General features: G+C 50.6%; 1 protein-coding gene across 3 annotated transcripts; it reads right to left on the bottom strand.

The window, feature by feature from the left end:
- Window positions 1-154: 154 nt before the first annotated feature.
- Window positions 155-18746, bottom strand: ZER1 (zyg-11 related cell cycle regulator). Of its 3 annotated transcripts, none has more exons than XM_005513955.3 (17): window positions 18579-18746; window positions 17886-18075; window positions 12722-12980; window positions 11743-11893; window positions 11020-11456; window positions 9227-9403; window positions 8412-8526; window positions 7766-7912; window positions 7320-7493; window positions 6423-6638; window positions 5767-5808; window positions 5301-5420; window positions 4751-4866; window positions 4431-4619; window positions 3382-3479; window positions 2876-2978; window positions 155-2209 (listed from the first exon to the last, which is right to left on the bottom strand). In XM_005513955.3, the coding sequence occupies exons 3-17, from the start codon at window positions 12877-12879 to the stop codon at window positions 2152-2154; spliced, it is 2301 nt and encodes a 766-aa protein (XP_005514012.1). In that variant the 5' UTR covers window positions 12880-12980; window positions 17886-18075; window positions 18579-18746; the 3' UTR covers window positions 155-2151. The 3 variants fall into 3 exon arrangements, with proteins under 3 accessions (XP_005514012.1, XP_064891351.1, XP_064891350.1); XM_065035279.1 differs by having other exon boundaries at window positions 18502-18714; XM_065035278.1 differs by lacking the exons at window positions 17886-18075; window positions 18579-18746 and adding an exon at window positions 16826-16990.
- Window positions 18747-18763: the final 17 nt, after the last annotated feature.

Here is an 18763-nt window from a genome sequence, read left to right as displayed (position 1 = left end):
GGCTGGCAGGATTTGTAACCTCTCTTAGTTTTGCATCTAGAAGGAAGATTAGCATTTGTTATAAAGAAAACAGATCTTGAAATAAGCTTTCCTGTCTCAAAGCTTAGAGGGACACAAATTCTTGGGGAACAGGAATAAGAGAGAGAAAAATACATTTCAATCAAACGACTGCAAAAAAGTATAATTTGTCAAGTTTTTGCGAACCATATGAAAACAATTCAAAAGTGACACAAAAATATATATAAGTTTGAAAAATACTTAAAGAAAAAAGTACAGATCTCACAATATCAAAACAAATGACATATGGTTAAAAAGAAAAAATAAAAAGACATTGAATAACACCATATTGGCAGAAAAGGTAAAAACCTCTCGAGGGCAGCTGTGTTCTGTCATTTAAAGTGTCAGTTTGTGTATCCAGGATCTATCTATAATGTGCTCAGCAGCGAGAACATTAACTCTGAGCATCAGAAGAACCCAGAAGAACCATAGCAGCGAGTCAAATCCGGGAGCAACACGTACAAGGGAAGAGCAGCGAGGCTGTGCTCAGAGGCCTGAAATGTCCAACTCACGTGGCCAGCGTCTCCTATTACATAAAATACTTTTAAAAATCCCTTCTAAGGGATGATTTGTGAATTTGAAAGAACTGCGAGGGCTCCAAGCATGGACGGGACGCTGCTGGTGAGTGCGCGGCTGTGGGGCAAACCTTGGCTTTTGGCTTCTTGCGTCTTTACAGGTGAAGAGTCTTAGAAGTGAAGAGCACCTTAGCGGGACCCTCCTTTCACCGACATCATATACATTTGAGTTACGCTGTCACCGACATAGTATACATCGGAGTCGAGCTGCTGACACCAGCAGGACTGCTCGGGTGAGTGCTTGTGGCAGTCAGATAAGAACAGGGCCTTCTGCTTCCCAGAACAGGGGGAAGATGCTGGGGTAGAACAAGAGGTGCTAATGCAGGGCATCACCTTCCGAAAAGTGCCTGGAGACCCCCCGAGTGTCAGGAGAGGAGTTTAGCACCTCCGATTACAGCATCTGTGCTGCAGCGGGGTTCCTACGCAGGGAGATTAGTTTGCCACCGAGCGTGGCTTGTGCTGATGCAGACTGAAAACAGAGCAGGACAGCTCCAGCCCGTTAGCGGGACCCGCACAAGCGCGACAAGCCGCTCTGGGCTGCGGCCTGGTAGAGCTTATTATGCAGAGGGGAAAGACGCTCTCTGGCATTTGTAGCCCTTCCCCATAAAGCTGAACGCAACTAAAAAGGTCGTGAAGGACTAGAATGAAGGTGTGTAGCCCTTTGCGAACAAACCCTGTTCCTCGTTGCACAGGCTCCCTTAGAGAGAAAAGCCCTGTGTTGCCAAGGATGTGTAACTGGTTTTACTGGTCATCCCTGGCCTTATGAGGCTGGGTGGGCTGGCAGAAGGGGGACAAAACAGACCTCTTGATTTTTAATGGGAATGTCTTACTTCCAAATGACTCATACACAGTTAGCAATGGTTCCGTTAACGTGAGTCTTCTATAAAAAAATACTTAAGGGAGTGAATTGACTGGAAAGATCTTTCTTCCCCATTTTCTCAATTTACAAATATCACTAAAAAGGTTGGTTCTTTTGGTCTAACTCCCTGGTATTGTGTCCCCCAACCTCTCTAGCCAAATAAATAACTCATTGCTGCCTAAAACCCCATTGAGCAGCCAATACCGATTCAGGACTGGTGTTCTTGCAGACATTACAGGACCTCATGCAATACAGCAAAAGGGTATTTTCTAAAAAGTGGGAAATAAAAATGTCACACTAGCGGTCACACAAATAGGTCTTCAAGCTCATGATCATTTGAGGCTCTCTGTGTGGTCAAAAACAAAAAGGTTAAAAGATACATAATGTAGTTGTCTTTGTCGTTTTCTTTTTATACAGAAATCATACACACAGAACTTCAACCTGAAACTTCATAACAAAAAAGTCCACTAATTTAAGGAAAGCATTTTGTTGTGCAAAAGGTCCCTCCCCCTCCCCTGTTCACCTTCATCTACTGAGGGTCTCACACACACACATGAAGTTTCCTTCCAACAGGCGAGTTGGTAAGAAAGAGTCCTCGCTATGTACAGTGAATCAGAGAAGCTGGATGCAGTGCTGGCTCGAGGCACGAGCTCAGTGCCTCTATCTGGAAGTGTCCATGTTCTCCTCCTTAAAGTTACTGCAGTGCTCTATAACTTTCCTACAGATAAAACAAGGACAAGGAGAGAGGGGTTAGTTTAAAGCTTTTTGTGGGACAGTAGAATGCTTCACGGAACGCCCGCTGCCCCCCCACGGGCACATATTCCCAGCCCACATCCACCTCTTTGATATTCGTCCTGCACGTACGAAATTACAGCTCTGAGTCTGCCAGGGATTAGAAACTGCAGCTGGCATTTAAACCCCCAACAGAACGACTCCAAAGGAAGGTCGTGTAACGCAGTGAGCCGGGGAAGCTCACAAAGGTGATGGACTCTCTCCACCTTTTAAAAACACTCTCATTTTAACAGTGCAGTCAGCAAGTTTAGTGACAGGCCAGAATGATTTTGGACAGGGAGCCCACATAAGTATGGAGAGCAGTGATGACTGGAGACTCTCGGTGTAAGATGTCATTAGCAATGTGGTTCCCTGTCCAACAAGCCACTTCTATAACCAATTTCCATCAACCCGGAATGATCTGTGTGTACTGGCAACTGACACCTCTTCAGTCTTCTGTTTTCATCCTCTTCTTCCTGTTCTCCTGTGTTCGCTTCTCACCCCTCACACACACCAGTACAGGCCTTTCTTTGGTAGCATTACTTGATGTAGAAGAATAATAACTAAAATAAAGCTAAATTGAGTATTTAATGATAGTGCATTGGTTTCCTACCGGGCCATTTCCTTGGTCTCTTGCCGTGCTGAGGCCATTTTAATCATGTCCTTCAGAAGGGGAATCCCACCTTCTTTGATCAGCAGTGGGCAGTACTTGTCAGCTGCAGAGAAAAGAATAAAACCAGTCCTTGTGAAGCTTCACAGGAGCGCTATAAAGGGCAGCAGGAGGGGAAGGAGAAGCCTGTGGCCTGAGAAGCCACAAAACTTGTCTGTTTTATGGAGCCAGCCTGCTCAGGGTGCCCTGGCTGTGAAAACAACAGACACAAAATGGCTGAGAACATAAGAGCATGGCCAGAAAGACCAAAACATCGAAAGAATTTCCTACACACTAAGTCTCTTCTTTTTCTTTTTGTTTGGCTGTGCTGCTGCGCATTCCTGCATCATTCAAAGAAAGTTCTCTCTACCTACATAGCTAAACTGGGAAGATGACTTCTGCTGAAAAGCTCCAACCCACACCCTCAACTTTTACAGCGCGGTGGACGTGATTTCGAAATGGGAACTTACGGTAGACGGAGACCAGGTTATACAGGGCCCAGGTAGCCCAGTGCTGGCTGACTGGGGAGATCCCTTGTGGAAGAAGTCGAAGGATTGGTTCAAATGACCTGCACGGAAATACGGAGAAGTTGTTAAAAATCCCAGAGCTGCCTCTTCCAGCACCTTTGCCACTCAGAGCAATACAAACCCTGTGCTCATAGATACCATGGCAGTAAATCCATGGCCATGGCAAAGATTCCCGTGTCACACAGCGATCCTGGCAGGCCCTACCCCTTCAGCACAAACATCCTGCCCAGCTAAACAGCTGCAACGAACGCAACCGAGTCCAAGATCTGATTTCCATCCACTGTCAGTCGTTTTCTCGTGACAGCTGAAACCCAGCAGCGTGGACCCTTCTGTAGAGGGGCCAAAGAAAATCACAGGCAGCCAAAGCTGGCTGCTCACCTGCAATGGTTGCCGTGTTTCTTCTGACAACAATAATGTGTCTACGCTGTGGCTCACGCATTGGAATGCCATTCATTCTGGATCCCTGCCAGGCACTATGGGGAACGTAGAGTACCTGACAGCCTCTTCCAGGAAGGGCTTTGGGGGATGCCACCAGTTGCATTAACCCTTGAAGGGATTTCTGGGAACTGCGTTTAAATATTCCCCAGAGGAGGAGACTGCAGCAATCCATGTGACCGTCAGAAGCAAACAGGCTTAAGGAGGTGCAAAGGATGGCAGACTCAAGGGACAACACGTGGGCTGTCCCAGATTGTCAGATCATGGCTTTCCTGAACTACCTAATTTCATCCAAAACACACAGAAGAAATTCTGTTGGGCTCCCACACTTTTCCCACACGAACTGCCAGGCAAGGTGTCTAATTCCAGCAGCCTGTGTAACACGTTTCAAAGGAAGATGTAAAACCCTCACTAAATATGTCCCTGAGCAAGTTCCCCCTTCACTCTAAGCAGAGCCTCCAGGCTGGGCTCTTCCTCTTGCGCCCTCTGTACTGGTGCTTGCTTCCCACGACAATCCTGGCTCCTAGGTGAGTGTGCCAAACTTTTCCATCCCTCACCTGTAGTTAATATTTCTCCTGGAGTTGATATCCCAGCTCTGGATGGCTGCCCACATCCTCTTTACAACTTCCTCTCGGTGGGGCTCACATATACCCCAAGCCTCTGGACCATCAAACATGATATGGGAGAGCACACCACAGGCATTATAGGACACCTCAATCCCATCTGCTTTGCTCTCCAGCAGGTTGCTGCCAAGAGAGAAGAGATCATTTAGAGGCGCTGATGCACCAAAGGTTTAAAAGTCTCCAGGTGACTGAGGAGCAGAGCTCCAGAGCATTCACGCTGCCCCAGCCCTGCCGTTCATTAGCCAGGCGCTCACCTGAACACACTGATGAACTGGGAGGTCATGAGCTGCGGGCGCAGCTCCTTCACCTCTGCTACGTTGCCCAGGAGGCCCAGCATGTTGCGATGCAGCTCCTGCTTCTCTGGGAACTCCTAAGCAAGCAAGCAAAGAACAGGATTATACAAAAGTAGGGCCATGGTGAAAGATTGTACAGCGTGTCTAGAAAGGCTGAGTATTTTCAGGTAGTCAGCAATGGTTCTTTAGTATATGCTACATGGGATCTCAGGTGTTCATGATACATAGGAATCAAGGACAGGGTCCACTACTCACTGCCGCTCTACTGCAGGGAGACCTTGTACAAGAAAGGCAGAGAGGAAGACTTATTGAGTGTAAGTTTGTCTCTCTGTTCTACTACTGCTTGAGTGGATGGATGTGAGAAAGAAGAAAACGTGCAAGCTTTTTCTTTTCTGTTTGTGCAACGTAGGAAGTACTGCTTATAGATCAGCGCAGCCAGGGATCCTGGCCAGGCACCTGCATCTCCACTGCTAAGGTCAGCATTCCTGTGGAGGAAACCAGGTGTACTCACTTTCAAGCACTCCAAGAACAGTTTCATGCCGCTGTAGTTGAGGAACATCTCACAGTTATCAGGCGTCTCATCAGTGATGTTCCAGAGTGCGCTCCAGGAGAACTCCATCACCTGATCACACTACAGAGCCAAAGAGAAAGGGACAGAGGCAGAGCTTCACTCATGTGGGAACCTGGTGCAAACCAACCCCTTGTGTTTCCTCTCTGCCATCACCCTAGACAGCTCCAGAGGTAAGAGAACCTTGTTATTCACTTTCAACTTGTCAGCAAGTGGGTTTTGTTTAATATTTTTGCCTCCCTGTCACATTCCACTCACCCCCACCCTAGGACAGGAAATTCTGCAGCATCAGCTGAGATGTCTTGTGTTTGTTAGAGAAGCTGAGCTGGCACTCCAGACTGACCCCCGTGCCTAAGTCAGACTGAGGATAAAATACTCTGTGCATACAATTTTTGGGGGAAATACCCACCGTTTTATCAGCCAACTTCTTCTGAATCAACTTCAGCATTGTCTGTGGGCAGAGGAAGGGGAAGAGTGAGACACAGTCCAAGAATCACAGAACTAAAACTAACTGCTGCACTGTAGCTGGTTTGCAGGTATATGCAGTTTTGATCCTTTGTAGACCACCAACTTGGTATCTCTTTCTCTGAGCCTGTGGGACCAGGTTATGTTCAGTGCAGCAAGTATTCACAGAACTGAACTACGTTGCTGAGCTGTCAAGTCTGCAGTCAAGTCAATTTTGACCTGCATGACTAAGTCTAGAACGTGGCATAACTGCACCAAAGCCGTTGCAGTTGCTGCTGCAAACTCTGGGAGATACAGAAGGAACTGGTCACGAGGTGGTACCAGCTCTGGAAATAATATGACGCGGTGAAGAGATAAGGTGGTTAGGTGGCTTCCCTGCTCTCACGGACAGTCTGTCTCTGATATCAGGACTTCCAGTGCTGATGGGGAGATGCCATGGGGAGGGGAAGGTTCCAGGAGAGGTTGGCAGTTCTGGGACACCAGCTCCCTGCTGTGACACTGTACGGTCAGGTCACTGGCTGGATGAATTTGGTGCACTCCTGCAAGGGAATTGTGCTGGCTTGGATTAAGGATAAGTAGACACCTTGGGACCATACCAACCATGACAAACCCCATCTTGCCCACAGCTTCTTTATGATCGTTGTCCACCTGGCACACCAGAGCGTTACAGAGGTGCACAGCGATGCGCTGGATAGACTCATCCTGCCGGCTCTGGTTGAGGATGTTCAGCAGCAGCTCATTGACTCGGCGGTACTGGAACTCCAGCTCCTCAGGAATGCTGAAGTTACACAGTGTCAGGCAGCAGTTTCGCTGCACCTGGGTCAAAAGGAAGCAAACACTGCACCAAATGGCTACAAAAACATGGAGCCCGTCATCTCATGTTTCCTTGCCGCTTGGTACTGAAACCATCTTCTTGTTTGACTATGACCACTAACATTTCTGTTACCCTCCTGTTTAGCACTGTGCTTTAGTTGTGCTCAATCGGTACCATCTTCTCACTGCCACTCTGGTCTCACATGGCCAAACGGTCACCCAACGCCCGTCACTTCCCAAGCCAGTTCCTTGCTGCCTGTAAGCTCTCTACGCAGCAGCTGCCGTTCTGGGAGTGTATCACAGTGTATAATGTCAGCTTGCTTCCAGTACAGTGTGCTGGGGTGGCGTTTCTTTCTGTTGACTCAACGCCTGCACCCTTTTCACCCCACAGTGCTGGATGTCTATGCTGTGTCATATATACCCTTTGACCACTACCATCAGATAAAAAGGAGCCTTGCTATCATTTTCTCCTCTTTGTTCTGGAGAACATTGCATGGACAAGGAGAACCCTCCATGTAATCTCATCGCTGAGTAAAGGCAAGCAGCAGATCTGGGCAACGCCTCCTCTGGTGTCTGCCTTGGCTCGTGTCCTGGACGCCTAGAAGACCCAATTCTAACACCGGGCTGAAGACTTAATACAGGGAGGGAGGACATGGGAGCTGAAGGAGGCTGAGCCGCTCTTACCGTGACTTCCTGGTAGGACTCCATGCCGTTCAGCACCACCTGGATGACCTGGCGCCGCAGCTTTACGCTCTGCTCCATGCGGTATTCGGAGTTGGTCAAGTAGAACAGGGCTGCACTGCCCGTCACCTGGATGTTTTTGTCATCCTTGTGGCACTTGAGGGCTGTGATCACCAGCTGCAGAGAAGCAACATGAAGCTTCAGTGCCACTGACTTGCTGTTGAGTCTTGATGTGACCATTACAGCTGTGTGGGGCCAAGACTTACGCCTGCAAGGAACGTGTAGCCCAGGCATTGCAGGAACATGCTTATGGCATGAAGGTGCCCAGTTCCACTGCACCACTGGAACTTTATCCAGAATGGCCTGATATGGTGTCCCAGGGTGAAGAAAAGACAGGGACAGTGAAATTTCCCTCGTCAGGGTGAGGTAAATGCTCGCGTGGGGCTCACCTGAAGGGCTCGCAGCAGCTGGCTGCAGCGTTCGATACGGGCGATGTCGAAAAGGAGGTTGATGGCCCGGGAAGTGATTTCTGGCCGGTGTTCGGTGTAAGCCTCAATAGCATTCAGGACTTGCTCTTCATTCTTGTCTCCACTCACCTGGCATGGAGGAACAAAAAGAGTCAGGGAAGAATTAGTGAAAGAGGAAAACCAATGTGTCAAGGGAACTCTGAGGGTAGATCTGGAAGGTCAAAGGGTACAACTTCCCACCACTCTCCTACCAGAATTAGGCCCAGGACGAGAGCAAAGAGACTGAGTCACTTAGCCCAGAGGGACAAGAAATGGCACCTCTGGGCCACAAGCAAGACTGCTATTGTCTTAAATCCTTTTCTTGTAATCACAGACATCCTGTCCTTCAGGTCGGATGATTTTTCCATGCCCATCTGCAAGAGGCGTGTTTTTTAAACCTTGTAAAAACCACGTGGGGACCAGGTGTTGCTTTCTGGCAGTTTTCCTGCATTGTCAAGTAGGTGTTGAAAGGTCAGAGCTCAGTTGTCACACCCAAGAAGCTAAGAAGTCTCTACTAGCAGCCAGTAATTTTCATGTTCTCAAAACTTTTACCAAGCACCTATCGCCAATATTCTTGTGGCCTCGTTACCTTGTAGGCTGGAATATGTGTCAGACGGCAGAGAGATGTTTCAAAGAGGCCCAAGAACTGGAGCGGTCGTTTCAGACCCCGGAACGGAGCGATGCTGCTCTTTGCTGGCTCAATGCTGAGGAAAAATAAGAAAACAACCAAAAAACAAGGAGATCACTTGTGTTGGTGCTGCCTTTCTTTTTCACCAGTGCAGTGGAAAGGAGTCAATACAGTCCCACTCATTTGCTTTTCTTGGGGAACAGGAGGGCAGAGTTCTGGTAGAAAACCCAGACCCCTGGGTGTGCCCCTATTGAAGGGCACAAGGATTTTCAAAGGCTGATCTGCCCAGCGCCCAGGTCAAATCTGAAAATATGCCTTTAGATTCTAGGTTCCTAAAACACTCAGCCTTCCTGTGAAAACTGATGTGTAGAAATGTTTTGTCTTGGAAGTGCCTGGATTTCAATGAGGGTAAGAATGTTTTATGTAGAAAATGTGTAAAGGGCTCTGGAGTCCTTTCAGATGAAATATAAATCACTGCAAGAGACACCTGGAAAAACGTGTGGGGAAAACAACTGAAACACTTCAGGTATGTACGGGAGGCAGGTAGGATGACTTTTTTCTTACTCTTAGAAGTCCTTACATGTGGCACATAAAAGAACCACAGCTGATTCCCATACCAGTGTTTAGCATCAGGAGAAACTAGCAACAGCTGTATCCTGCTTTTTAGTATTAATTAGACCTACAGAATGGGGAAGCTCAGAAGAGGGAGCTGTTCTTTATTCCTCTTTGGTCAATCTATCCACCCAAGCAGTCCTCAGAAAGTGCTGCTTCCTTACCTCGTCTGGCCCATCTTCTCCTCCATGCTTGGGATAGTGCAGTTCTCCAGCATGGTGTGCCCTGAGATATCGAGCGACGTGAGGTTTACCAAGTTTTCCACAAACAGGTTTAGAACCCGCCGGGTCAGCTTGAATTTGTAATAACTGGACAGATGGTCTCGGGAGATATCCAAGTGCCTGCGAACAACAGAGAGCAGCTCAGAGCCTGGAAAGCGTCAGCTGGTGTTTCTGCCTCTCTAACAGAGGAAGATAACAAGGCAAGTGTGATGATTATTTATTTATTATGATTATTATTTCCTTCACAAGATACAGGAATGTGGTTCTGTAGCATCTGGCCCTGTGTCTAACCGAAGCACACAGATATCTGGTAGAGGTCTACTTAGAATGGAGCACAATTAATCATTTGGCCACACAGCACAAAGAAAATTGCTCCAGGCTCAGGAACTGCCTTTCCCGAGCTCCATCACCACAGCCACCTGCACGTTTCTGCCTGGCGGTTCAGATGTGCTAGAGGATCTTTGCATCCCCAGAAACGTACGTTGTCTCATCCCACACATTAAGTTACTCCAGGTTTTTGTCTGCTTCCCAAATCTTGTATTTTTTACACTGCAGGCTGTTACTCTGCCCTGATTTCACTTATCTCCAGGTATTTAAATGCTTAAGCTTTGAGGAAAAGCTGAGGCTAAGGCAGCAGTGGGACAACCTGAGCAGCGATCGTGTGCGGGTTGGGTCCCGTACAGGACAGGAGCTGCTCTTGCCCACTGACCAGTAACCGAGACCCCTGGGAGAGACTTTTCTAAACTGCCTAAGACAGGGGCAACAGCCCGCTCACAGGTGTCTTCTACCTGTTGTAGACCAAGTCTCATTGCAAGTGACTGGGAGTTAAAGGACTTGGATTTAGCAAATATTACCCAAAATGTTCCCTGAGACTCCCAGGTCATATGTTAACGCGGTCCCCTCCAGTGTCTGCAGGCAGCACAGCCCATACCAACTAAACCACTGCTGATTATCCTTTGTGTGACTAGTGAGGCCCTTCTCTGGCTTGGAAAGTCCTGGATCTCTTTCCTGATAGCACTGTGAAGTGTGAATAGCAATCGTCTCAGCTCTGCTTCAGGAGGTATTTTCACTGTCAACACTGTTGCGTCAGGAGTGCCTGTTTATTTACACCGCTTGTTCCCTTGGCTGCATGGTCTGTGCACAGTGCGCTGCCACCGAGCACAGGAGCAGGCCGAGCTCAGAGTTCTTCTTAGTGTTATCTCAGAGCCAGGCTTAAACTTTGGACATTCCTGTTTCACAAGTGGTCTGGAGGATTGAATTTCACAGTGTGATTATCATGATATTAGTACACATATACATCTGTAGTCATTTTTTTGCCATCTCTCAAATATCCTGCTGTTCTTTTTTGTTTGGCTAGAGAAGTGTGGTTGAGTTTGATTGGGATTTTGTGGTTGGTTGGTTGTGAGGTTTTGTTGTTGTGGTGGGTTTTTTGTTTGTGTGCATGGTTGTGTTGTGGGGTTTGGTTTTGAGGGGGTGAAGGAGGGTAGGGTGTGGTGTTTTTTGCTTTTCCAAGAGGGAGTTTCTGCTAAGTGATGTTCTTTTGCAAGCAAAATGCAGGTTGGCTTTAGACGTGTCAGACACGTACAGCAAGTCAACGAGTGAGCCTGTTCATGGGAAGGTTTCTAATGTGACACCAGCAGTGGGTGGCTTCCCATTAGCAGGCACGTAGACCATTCCTGAAAGACCTTTCCCTACCATCAGGAAAAGGATAAACAAGGAAGAACAGATCTGCTGACCTGAGCTTGCGAAGCTCTGCGATCACTTGGATGTGCTCCTCTGAAAGGTCCATGTTGTAAAGCACTAAGGAAACTAGACTGTCCTTCCACTGGGTCAGAAATCCCACATCGTTCAGCTGGATCCCAGAGAGATCAAGAGCTGCAAGGGAGGCCAAAGGCCGAAGCAACGTCTCCACATTTACCCCTTCAATCAAGCGGCCCAGGTTCAGGAAGCGCAAGCGGCTGAAGCCTTCAAAAGTAAAGTCCTTGACCAAGACTTGGCGCGTGGGGTTCACCAAACAGTCGTCTTCGCAGCCTCCGGGGTTCTCCTCCTCATAGAAGATATTGCAGCAGCCAAAGAGGCTCAGGGAGATAAGCGTGTGGCTGAAGCTCACCAAGGTTTGCAGACTCTTGGCTGTCAGCTTCTCACAGTTAGTCAAGTAGAGCTCAACAAGATCCTGGAAGATGGGAAATCAAAGTTAGAAAGACTTCACAGGCAGAGTGCCCACCTCGTTCTCTAAACCCCCGCTCCACTGGGAGAGACTCAGACTACGTGTCACTGAACTAGACCAGTGTCCCCATCCTGATCCCTGCAGCGGCTCTAGGAGCGGAGAAGGGAGAAGCTGAGCTTGACCCAAAGAAAATCTGGCCAGTGAAGGACAGAGTCTGGGGAATCTCGGGGTGCCTGTGCAGCAGCCCTGCTGTGTGAGGTGGCAGTGGGAGCTGTTGTTGGTGCGATACCACCTGCTTCCTGATGGCTTCCAGGTCCTGGTCCTGCACAATTTGCTCCCGCAAGTGGATCCGAGCCAGCCTGGTGCTCCGGGGATCTGAGAACAGGGTGAAGAAGCTTTCATGGGGTTCAAAGATGCTGTCTGTCTTCACCAGCTCCACGTACCTGTGTTGGAACAACAGCGTTAGCACAGCACGACACGAAGACTCAGCTACAGCTCTAGCAGCTTCACTGGCTACAAGAAAATGCCACCAAGCGCGTGAGCACTTGGGCTCCCTGCTGATCACCCAGAACAGCCTTTGGGGTAACGGCAGCAAGCCTGTTACCTCTTCTTGCACACAAATAACGAGCCTCAGGAAAATCTCAGGCAAAGATTTGTGCAAGGTCACCTGTGTATGTGAGCAAACTGGATTCTGGCAAGCACAGATGCCAGGATATTTTTCCCCTAGCTGTTTAAAGATGGCAATATTTTTTTCTTCCCCAGAAAATTAGCTGGGAAAAGTTCTCTGCCAGACTTTGTGGGCAGGAGTTCAGCCAAGAGAGAATGTGATAGCCAAATTATACAGATCCCTGGAAACAGGTTGTTTTGTAAAGCTATGGGAGCAGCAGCCTTAACATTTAATATCTGTTAGCACTTTGCACGTTTATTTTTCTGGCTTGATAGAGAAATGTAACGATTCAGTGGTGGGAAATGGGAAGACTCCTTTGCTTACTGATGTTCTTGGAAGAAGCAGTGACTGTTTTGCTCTGGGTTTACCTACACGGAGATGGTGATTTCCACAGAAACTAGAATACAATAACCCTGGGGACACTTTGTTCTGAAGTTAATGCAAATCCTTATTTCCAATATGAGGGGGGAAAAAAATGCCCTATGAATTCTTCCACATTTTTTCCCCCTTTCCCATCATTCTGTTTAGAGAACTACGCTCCCCCTTCCCTGAGTTCCCAGCTCCTTCCCAAACCAAACAGCTTCTCCACAGCCCTGAAACGTACTCGTTGACAAGTTTGTCACAAATCTCGCTTGGCAAGAAGATGTCGGGATGGAGCCGGAGAGTTTCATTGTCCAGCAGGTAGCAGAGAGTCCCCTCCAAGTTGCGAAGGCAGTAATCCGTGCACAAGGCCATTAGCGTCTCGGGGCTATCAGATGCCATCTTGAGGGAAGTTATGGGAAGAGGAAGAGCAGAAGGAAGCTTTGGATTCAGTAGATCCTCAAATTAAGTTCCAGGATGAATTTACAGGGACATCAGGACAGCTATAACCAGAAGGGGGGGGGAAAAAAAAAGCAGCATTGAGAAAGGCACATTGGCAAGTGTCCTGCAAAGCTCTTGCACCAGCAGGATGCTGATAGTTGTATTTCCAGCCCATCATTTGTTGACCTCAAAAGAACATCCAGCATTCTGGCCTCTCTGGCAGTATGCCCTTAACTCCTTGGTGTCCCCACCCCCGGGGACACTGCGGGAATGAGTTAACACGAAACATGTTTGGAGTTGAGGCTACACAGCAAGAAAACGTTTCCTCATTGCAGGGGTTATCTGGCTGACAAAGGCGCTTGGAAAGGGAAGTGGCAGAAACCACATCACTTGGTCTCCTTCGGGTGGGCTGGATAAACCACCAGAAAATTTACTGTCAGGATAATCTCTTGCGTAGCCCCACTGGGATCTGCTGGCCCCACATCTTGTGCCTGTAATTCTGTTTGGTGGTGTTCCAAGTGAAATGTTATGTTCAAGCTCAATGCTTCTCTGCAGTGCCAAGCCAGAAGCTTCATGTAAGTCCATGAACTAGACCATGGAGTGGATCAGAAGCCAGAGGGAAACACACAGACTAGTCTGGCTTCCCTTTGAGCACAGTCTAAAGTGAGGCTGCGGCACATGCTGGGCATCTCTACATCCAGCTCACCCAAACCATTCCAAATCTCTCACAAAAAGGTGTGAGTAGGAAAAGGCAAGACGCTTCTGCCCTTCTTTATGTTCCATACAGGATAAAGAAGGATGGGTGAAGCAGACAATGAGGGGAAGCTATCCCTGTCTATTTTCTTATCCAAAAAAAATCTTGCAGCTCTAGTGTTAACACTCTTGCTGGCACTGAAGGAAACTTGCTGCAGCCTTGGAGCTGCAGCATCATTTCCTCATTTCACTTTCAAAGGGTCAAATCACATCAGAAGCCACCCTAATGTGAACCCTTCTATCTATTTCCATGGACACATTCCCTCCTCCCCTTCAGATGATCTGTTCAGCTGCTGCCTAGGTGATGACACCCATACGAAGGACCAGTTAAGGCTGTGGACAAGGTGACCTTTCAAATTCGGGCACCAAATGGTCTCTATGGGTGACAGCGCAGCGGTGACTGCGCCTGCCCGGCAGCCCGGGCTCCCAGCCTTCCGATCCCTCCCTGCGGTGCAGAGTAGATTTCCATGCAAACACGAAGACAGCACAAGTTTGAAATCAAAGCTCCTTTCTTCCTTGTTTCTGTGTTTCATTAAATGTTTGGGTTTTGTTTGTTCATTTGGGGTTTTTTTGTTTGTTTTTTCCCAAGGGTGCACTTCAGTGTCGGGGACAAAGAGCTGGCCAAGGAATTAAGCCGAAACTCAAACGAGCTTCTCAAAAAGCAAGCGGAGATGGGCAGAACTGCTCCTCGTTCAGCCATGGAGGAGCGGCTGTGCTGGACCCCTCCTGCGGTACGTGCATCCCCGGGCCAAACCCCGTTCCGGTGTAAGTGGACAAACAGGCCACTGAACACACAGGATCGTCTTGCTGGCCAAGAGGTCCCGGCTCAGGGAGCGCAGGTGGAAGGATGCTGTCCTGCACTGTGTCTGCTTTGGGGACGAATCTGCTTCACCTCCAGAACGAGTCCCTCTTGCAAATTTTGCCAGAAGCTTCCTTGAGGGAATCTTTCCAGAAAGGCAAGATCAACAGGAAGATCAGAACCTGCTGGAAACGCGTTCTGCTGTCCCTACCAGTTTCCCTGTGCCACCAGACGGGAGGTCCCTGCAGCCAGTGTCTTTCGCTGTTAACTACCGATGGTCGGAGAACTCAAAAACAAACTCCCATTGACAATCTGTTATCACGTGCAGCTGGAAACGGCCAGTGCTTGGGACTTGTCCAAGCAGCTCCAAGCACTAAAAGGCGAGAACTGCTGTCCTGTGGCTCTGACAACCCACTCGTCCCTCCCTGCTGAGACCAGCACAACGGAGTCGGCTGATCCCAGCCCCGGGGAAATCAGCTGCGCTTTAACTTCGGAGCTCCCTGTGAGCCACCACCGAAATCACAGACTGAAGGTTAACAGAAAGTAGTTAAACCCTCCCAGTAAAACAACACCAAGGCATTCATCCTCATGATTTATTAGGGATATGTGAGTAGCACCAAGAGCTGCTGCTGTGACCTGTTGTACAGGACGTGACACAAGCTGGTCTCTCCCTCCTTGGTTAGACTCAAGTGGGTGGGGGGAGATGGAAGCAGAGGGCCAAGCTGCACTGAGCAATATTGTCAGGAGTTGGACTTGATGATCCTCGTGGGTCCCTTCCAACTTGGGACATTCTGTGATTGTCTCTAGTTATAAGCTCAGCGTGTTGATAAAAATAAACAAACTAGAGATGCTGACAAATCATTAACATTTGCCTAATTGTTATCCTCAGCAAGTTGCCCACTGGGCAGACTGGCACCAGTGCGTTCCAGTGCACGGGTGTTTTTGAAGGCTCAAAGACAGATACATGAAATACACTGAAAATTCAAGTGCAGGAATTGAAAAGTGACTAGAACAACAGCTGCCAATAGTTTTTCCAATTTATTTTTCTAACGGATTTGCTTCTATCTTAATGCGTGAAGGAATTGAGTCCCTTGGAGACGCAGGAGGCGGCATATAAAAGCCTGTACACCCAGCTATGTCCACAAGTAGCCCTCCCCGTGGAGTAACGGCACCCTCCTGCCATCCACGGGCCCGAAGGAAGCTGCAGAATATGCAGCTTTGCTCTCCCCCATCACCAGCCTTCCAGGTCCTGCCAGCCTCTTTGGCAAACATTGCTTATTTTGGGGCTATATCTGTATTGTTATGGCATTTCAGGCTGCACCGGCACGCGAGACTTGGCACTCCTGGGGCCGCCTGTGCCAATATTTGCTACCTTGGACTTCAGACTGATCTCCTCTCCCAGCCTCTCTCTCCAGGCAGCTGCCCAAAGCCAAGCCTGACTCACTGTGGCTCCACGCCAGCGACATAACGTTTATGCTGTTGCTACAAAAATGATTGGCAAAGCTGACTTTTCCAGCATCAGGGACTTGTCCAAGAAGAGGGCAAACAATACGTGCTGACATGAACTGATTGCAATGACTTTAGAATAACAAATCTAATGTAAATGCAGAGTTTGGCACGGGTTACATTTTTAAGGAAAACTGCACTGTCATTTTAGCTGGCATCTTACAGCTGCAAATCCCTGTGTTTTTATTAATTGATTGGTCATTGCAGCTTTTGTGGGGAAATACCATCCCTGCCTTAGAGCAGGGAAACTGAAGCAGGAGCAGGTTGAACTATTCTGTGGCCCAGCAAAACCTGCTATTTCCAAACTCGTCAGCCTGCCGAGACCAACATCATAAATGAGACAACTTGTGCTGGCTGGGAAACATGTTAACCTCTGTACGTGCCTGCTGTAAAGACGCCCCTTGGGCTGACTAAACCATATCATGGATTTTCTTTCCAAAAGGTGACCTGCCCGAGGACACTCCGGGAGCCCCCGGGTGACAGTTTCCTGGGCACCGCTGGACTGCGCTGGGCTCTGGCAGCCCCGGCAGCCCCTTACCAGCCTGCAGGCAGGTCTGGTCACAACCCCAAACCCCACGCGGGGCTCCGGACCCGCTTCCCGAGGCACAGAGGTCACCGCGCCGGGGCTCCTCCCGGCAGGGCTGACGCGGCCCTGGGCCCTGCCCGCCGGGGCTCGGTGCTCGCGGGGAGGGGATGTGGGCTCGGCCGGCGGGGCACCGTGCGCCGCTGCCGGGGCCGGCGGTTCCGCGGGGGCGGCGCTGCCGCCGCAGCCCTCGGCAGGCAGGCCCGGTGCCCCCGGGGAGGGCGAGCCCCGAGGGTCGGGTGGAGGAGGGGGCCGCCGGCACTCACCTGGCGCCAGGCCCCGGCGCGGCCGATGCGGGGCGGCGGGAGTCCCGGCTGGTCCCGGCGCCGCTCCCCGGGGCGGGCAGGGGGTTCCCGTCCTGCTCGGGCCCGCTCCCCCCGCCGCGGCCTCCGCTGTCAACAAACCCGCCGTCACTTCCGCCAGCCGGGCCGCCCGCGCCGGAAGCGCCGCCGCTTTGCCCCCCCGGGAACACCGGCCAGCCCGGAACGCTCGGGCGGCTCCCGGGCACCCCCGGAGCCGGAAGGCAGCGGGGGCTGCGGGGACCCAGCGCCTCCGCACACACCGTGACGTCACCGTCTCCCGCAGCAGTGGCGTGACGTCACGAGGTGCAGCGGTGACGTCACGGCAGTGGCATTCACCAATGTAAGGAGCCTTTGAAGGAGGAATGTCGTTTTTACAACTGATCCGGCGTCTGACCCCCCACCCCAGTGCGGGAGAACGGCTGAGAGACATCACACTATAAATCCTTAATGTGAAACAGAGTCCCTTCGAACTAATCCTGGAGTGCAAACTGATCCCTGTATTTACAAAAGTTAATCTGGGGGGGAGGGTGGCCAAAGAGCCAGGAACCCGTATTTTAAACAGATTGATAAGGGGAAGGGGATGGTTAGAATTAGATGAATGAAGTATGTAAACCCTGCCAGGGAGGGAATTTGCAGCCAGGATTTTGGGGGATATAAGCAGGGGCTTTTTGCCCTATTCCGTGTGCCTACCTTTAGGCAGAACATCCGGTCTTGCCAACTTGTTAATAAAATGTGCTTTGCTGAGAGATCCTGTCTGGGCCTATTATTGGCAAGACGATTGTTTCCTACACTGATAACACGGCTGCGCTGCTGCACGATGTCACGGCACAGGACAGAATGAGAAGCCGCCATCACACAAGGGCTTGTTTGGTGACGGCGTCCTGGCAGCACCTCCCCGGGGCTCCTCACGCTGCCTGGCCGTGCCCTGTCCGCACAGCCCCGCGGCCACTGCCCAGGGCTTCCACCAGAACAAACCCCCCGCCCCGTGTCTCCACACCCCTCACTCACGGCTGCCGCCACACACCTCGCCGGTGGACGCCATTGTCGCCAGCCTTGCTCACGGCTGCCATTTGTGCAGGTGGTTGGCACCAGAGCTGGCCTGGGAGACGGTGATGGTGCCACAGGGTCCCCTCGGTGCTGGGTGGTCTGAGGAGCCGCAGCAGGGGGCTGGCTCCTGCCTGGGGGGTCTTTTTGGAGGCAGGCACCATTGGGAGCTGTAAGCACAGACAGGGGAGTCATTGAATCAGAGAAACATTTTGGTAAGAAGAGACCCTCAAGATCAGCGAGTCCAACCATCACCCCATCCCTGCACTACCCCATGTCCTGAGAACCTCATCTCCGTCTGTCCAGCCCTCCAGGGATGGTGACTCCAGCACTGCCCTGGGCAGCCTGTTCCAATGCCCCACAGCCCTTGGGGGAAGAAATTGTTCCCCAGATCCAACCTCAGCCTCCCCTGGTGCAACTTGAGGCCGTTTCCTCTGCTCCTGGTGCTTGTTCCTGGGGAGCAGAGCCCGACCCCCCTGGCTCCAAGCTCCTTTCAGGCAGTTCAGAGATCAGAAGGTCTCCCCTCAGCTCCTGTTCTCCAGCTGAACCCCCAGGTCCCTCAGCCGCTCCATCACACTTGTGCTCCAGCCCCTCACCAGCTCCATTCCCTTCTCTCAACTTGCTTGTCCTGAGGGGCCCAAAACTGCCCCCAGGATTCGAGGTGCGGCCTCACCCTGAGTCGCCGGTGCGGTGCCCCAGCCCTGGCCGACCAGGTGGGTGTGCGACGCCGTGACAGGACAGCCCGGCCCGACCCCCGCCCGCTCCCCCGCGGGGTGCGAAGCCCGGCGGGCACGATCGCTGAGGCGGCCGCGGGGGCGGAGCCACCGCCGCTGGGTGGGTGTGGCTGGAGGGGCGTGG

The sequence above is a fragment of the Columba livia genome, chromosome 19 (genome assembly GCF_036013475.1).
Source record: "Columba livia isolate bColLiv1 breed racing homer chromosome 19, bColLiv1.pat.W.v2, whole genome shotgun sequence".
NCBI lineage: Eukaryota > Metazoa > Chordata > Aves > Columbiformes > Columbidae > Columba > Columba livia.
Note: the sequence above shows the minus strand (reverse complement) of the source record. Positions and strands in the feature narration are given on the sequence as shown.

Bases quoted from the DNA above. Each gene is read 5' to 3' on its own strand.
- ZER1 (XM_005513955.3), bottom strand. From the start codon at position 12,879: ATGGCATCTGATAGCCCCGAGACGCTAATGGCCTTGTGCACGGATTAC. The intron at 6,639-7,319 runs GTAAGAGCGGCT...CTTTTGACCCAG, and splicing joins AGTCCTACCAGGAAGTCACG to GTGCAGCGAAACTGCTGCCT. The intron at 4,620-4,750 runs GTGAGCGCCTGG...CTCTCTTGGCAG, and splicing joins CAGTTCATCAGTGTGTTCAG to CAACCTGCTGGAGAGCAAAG.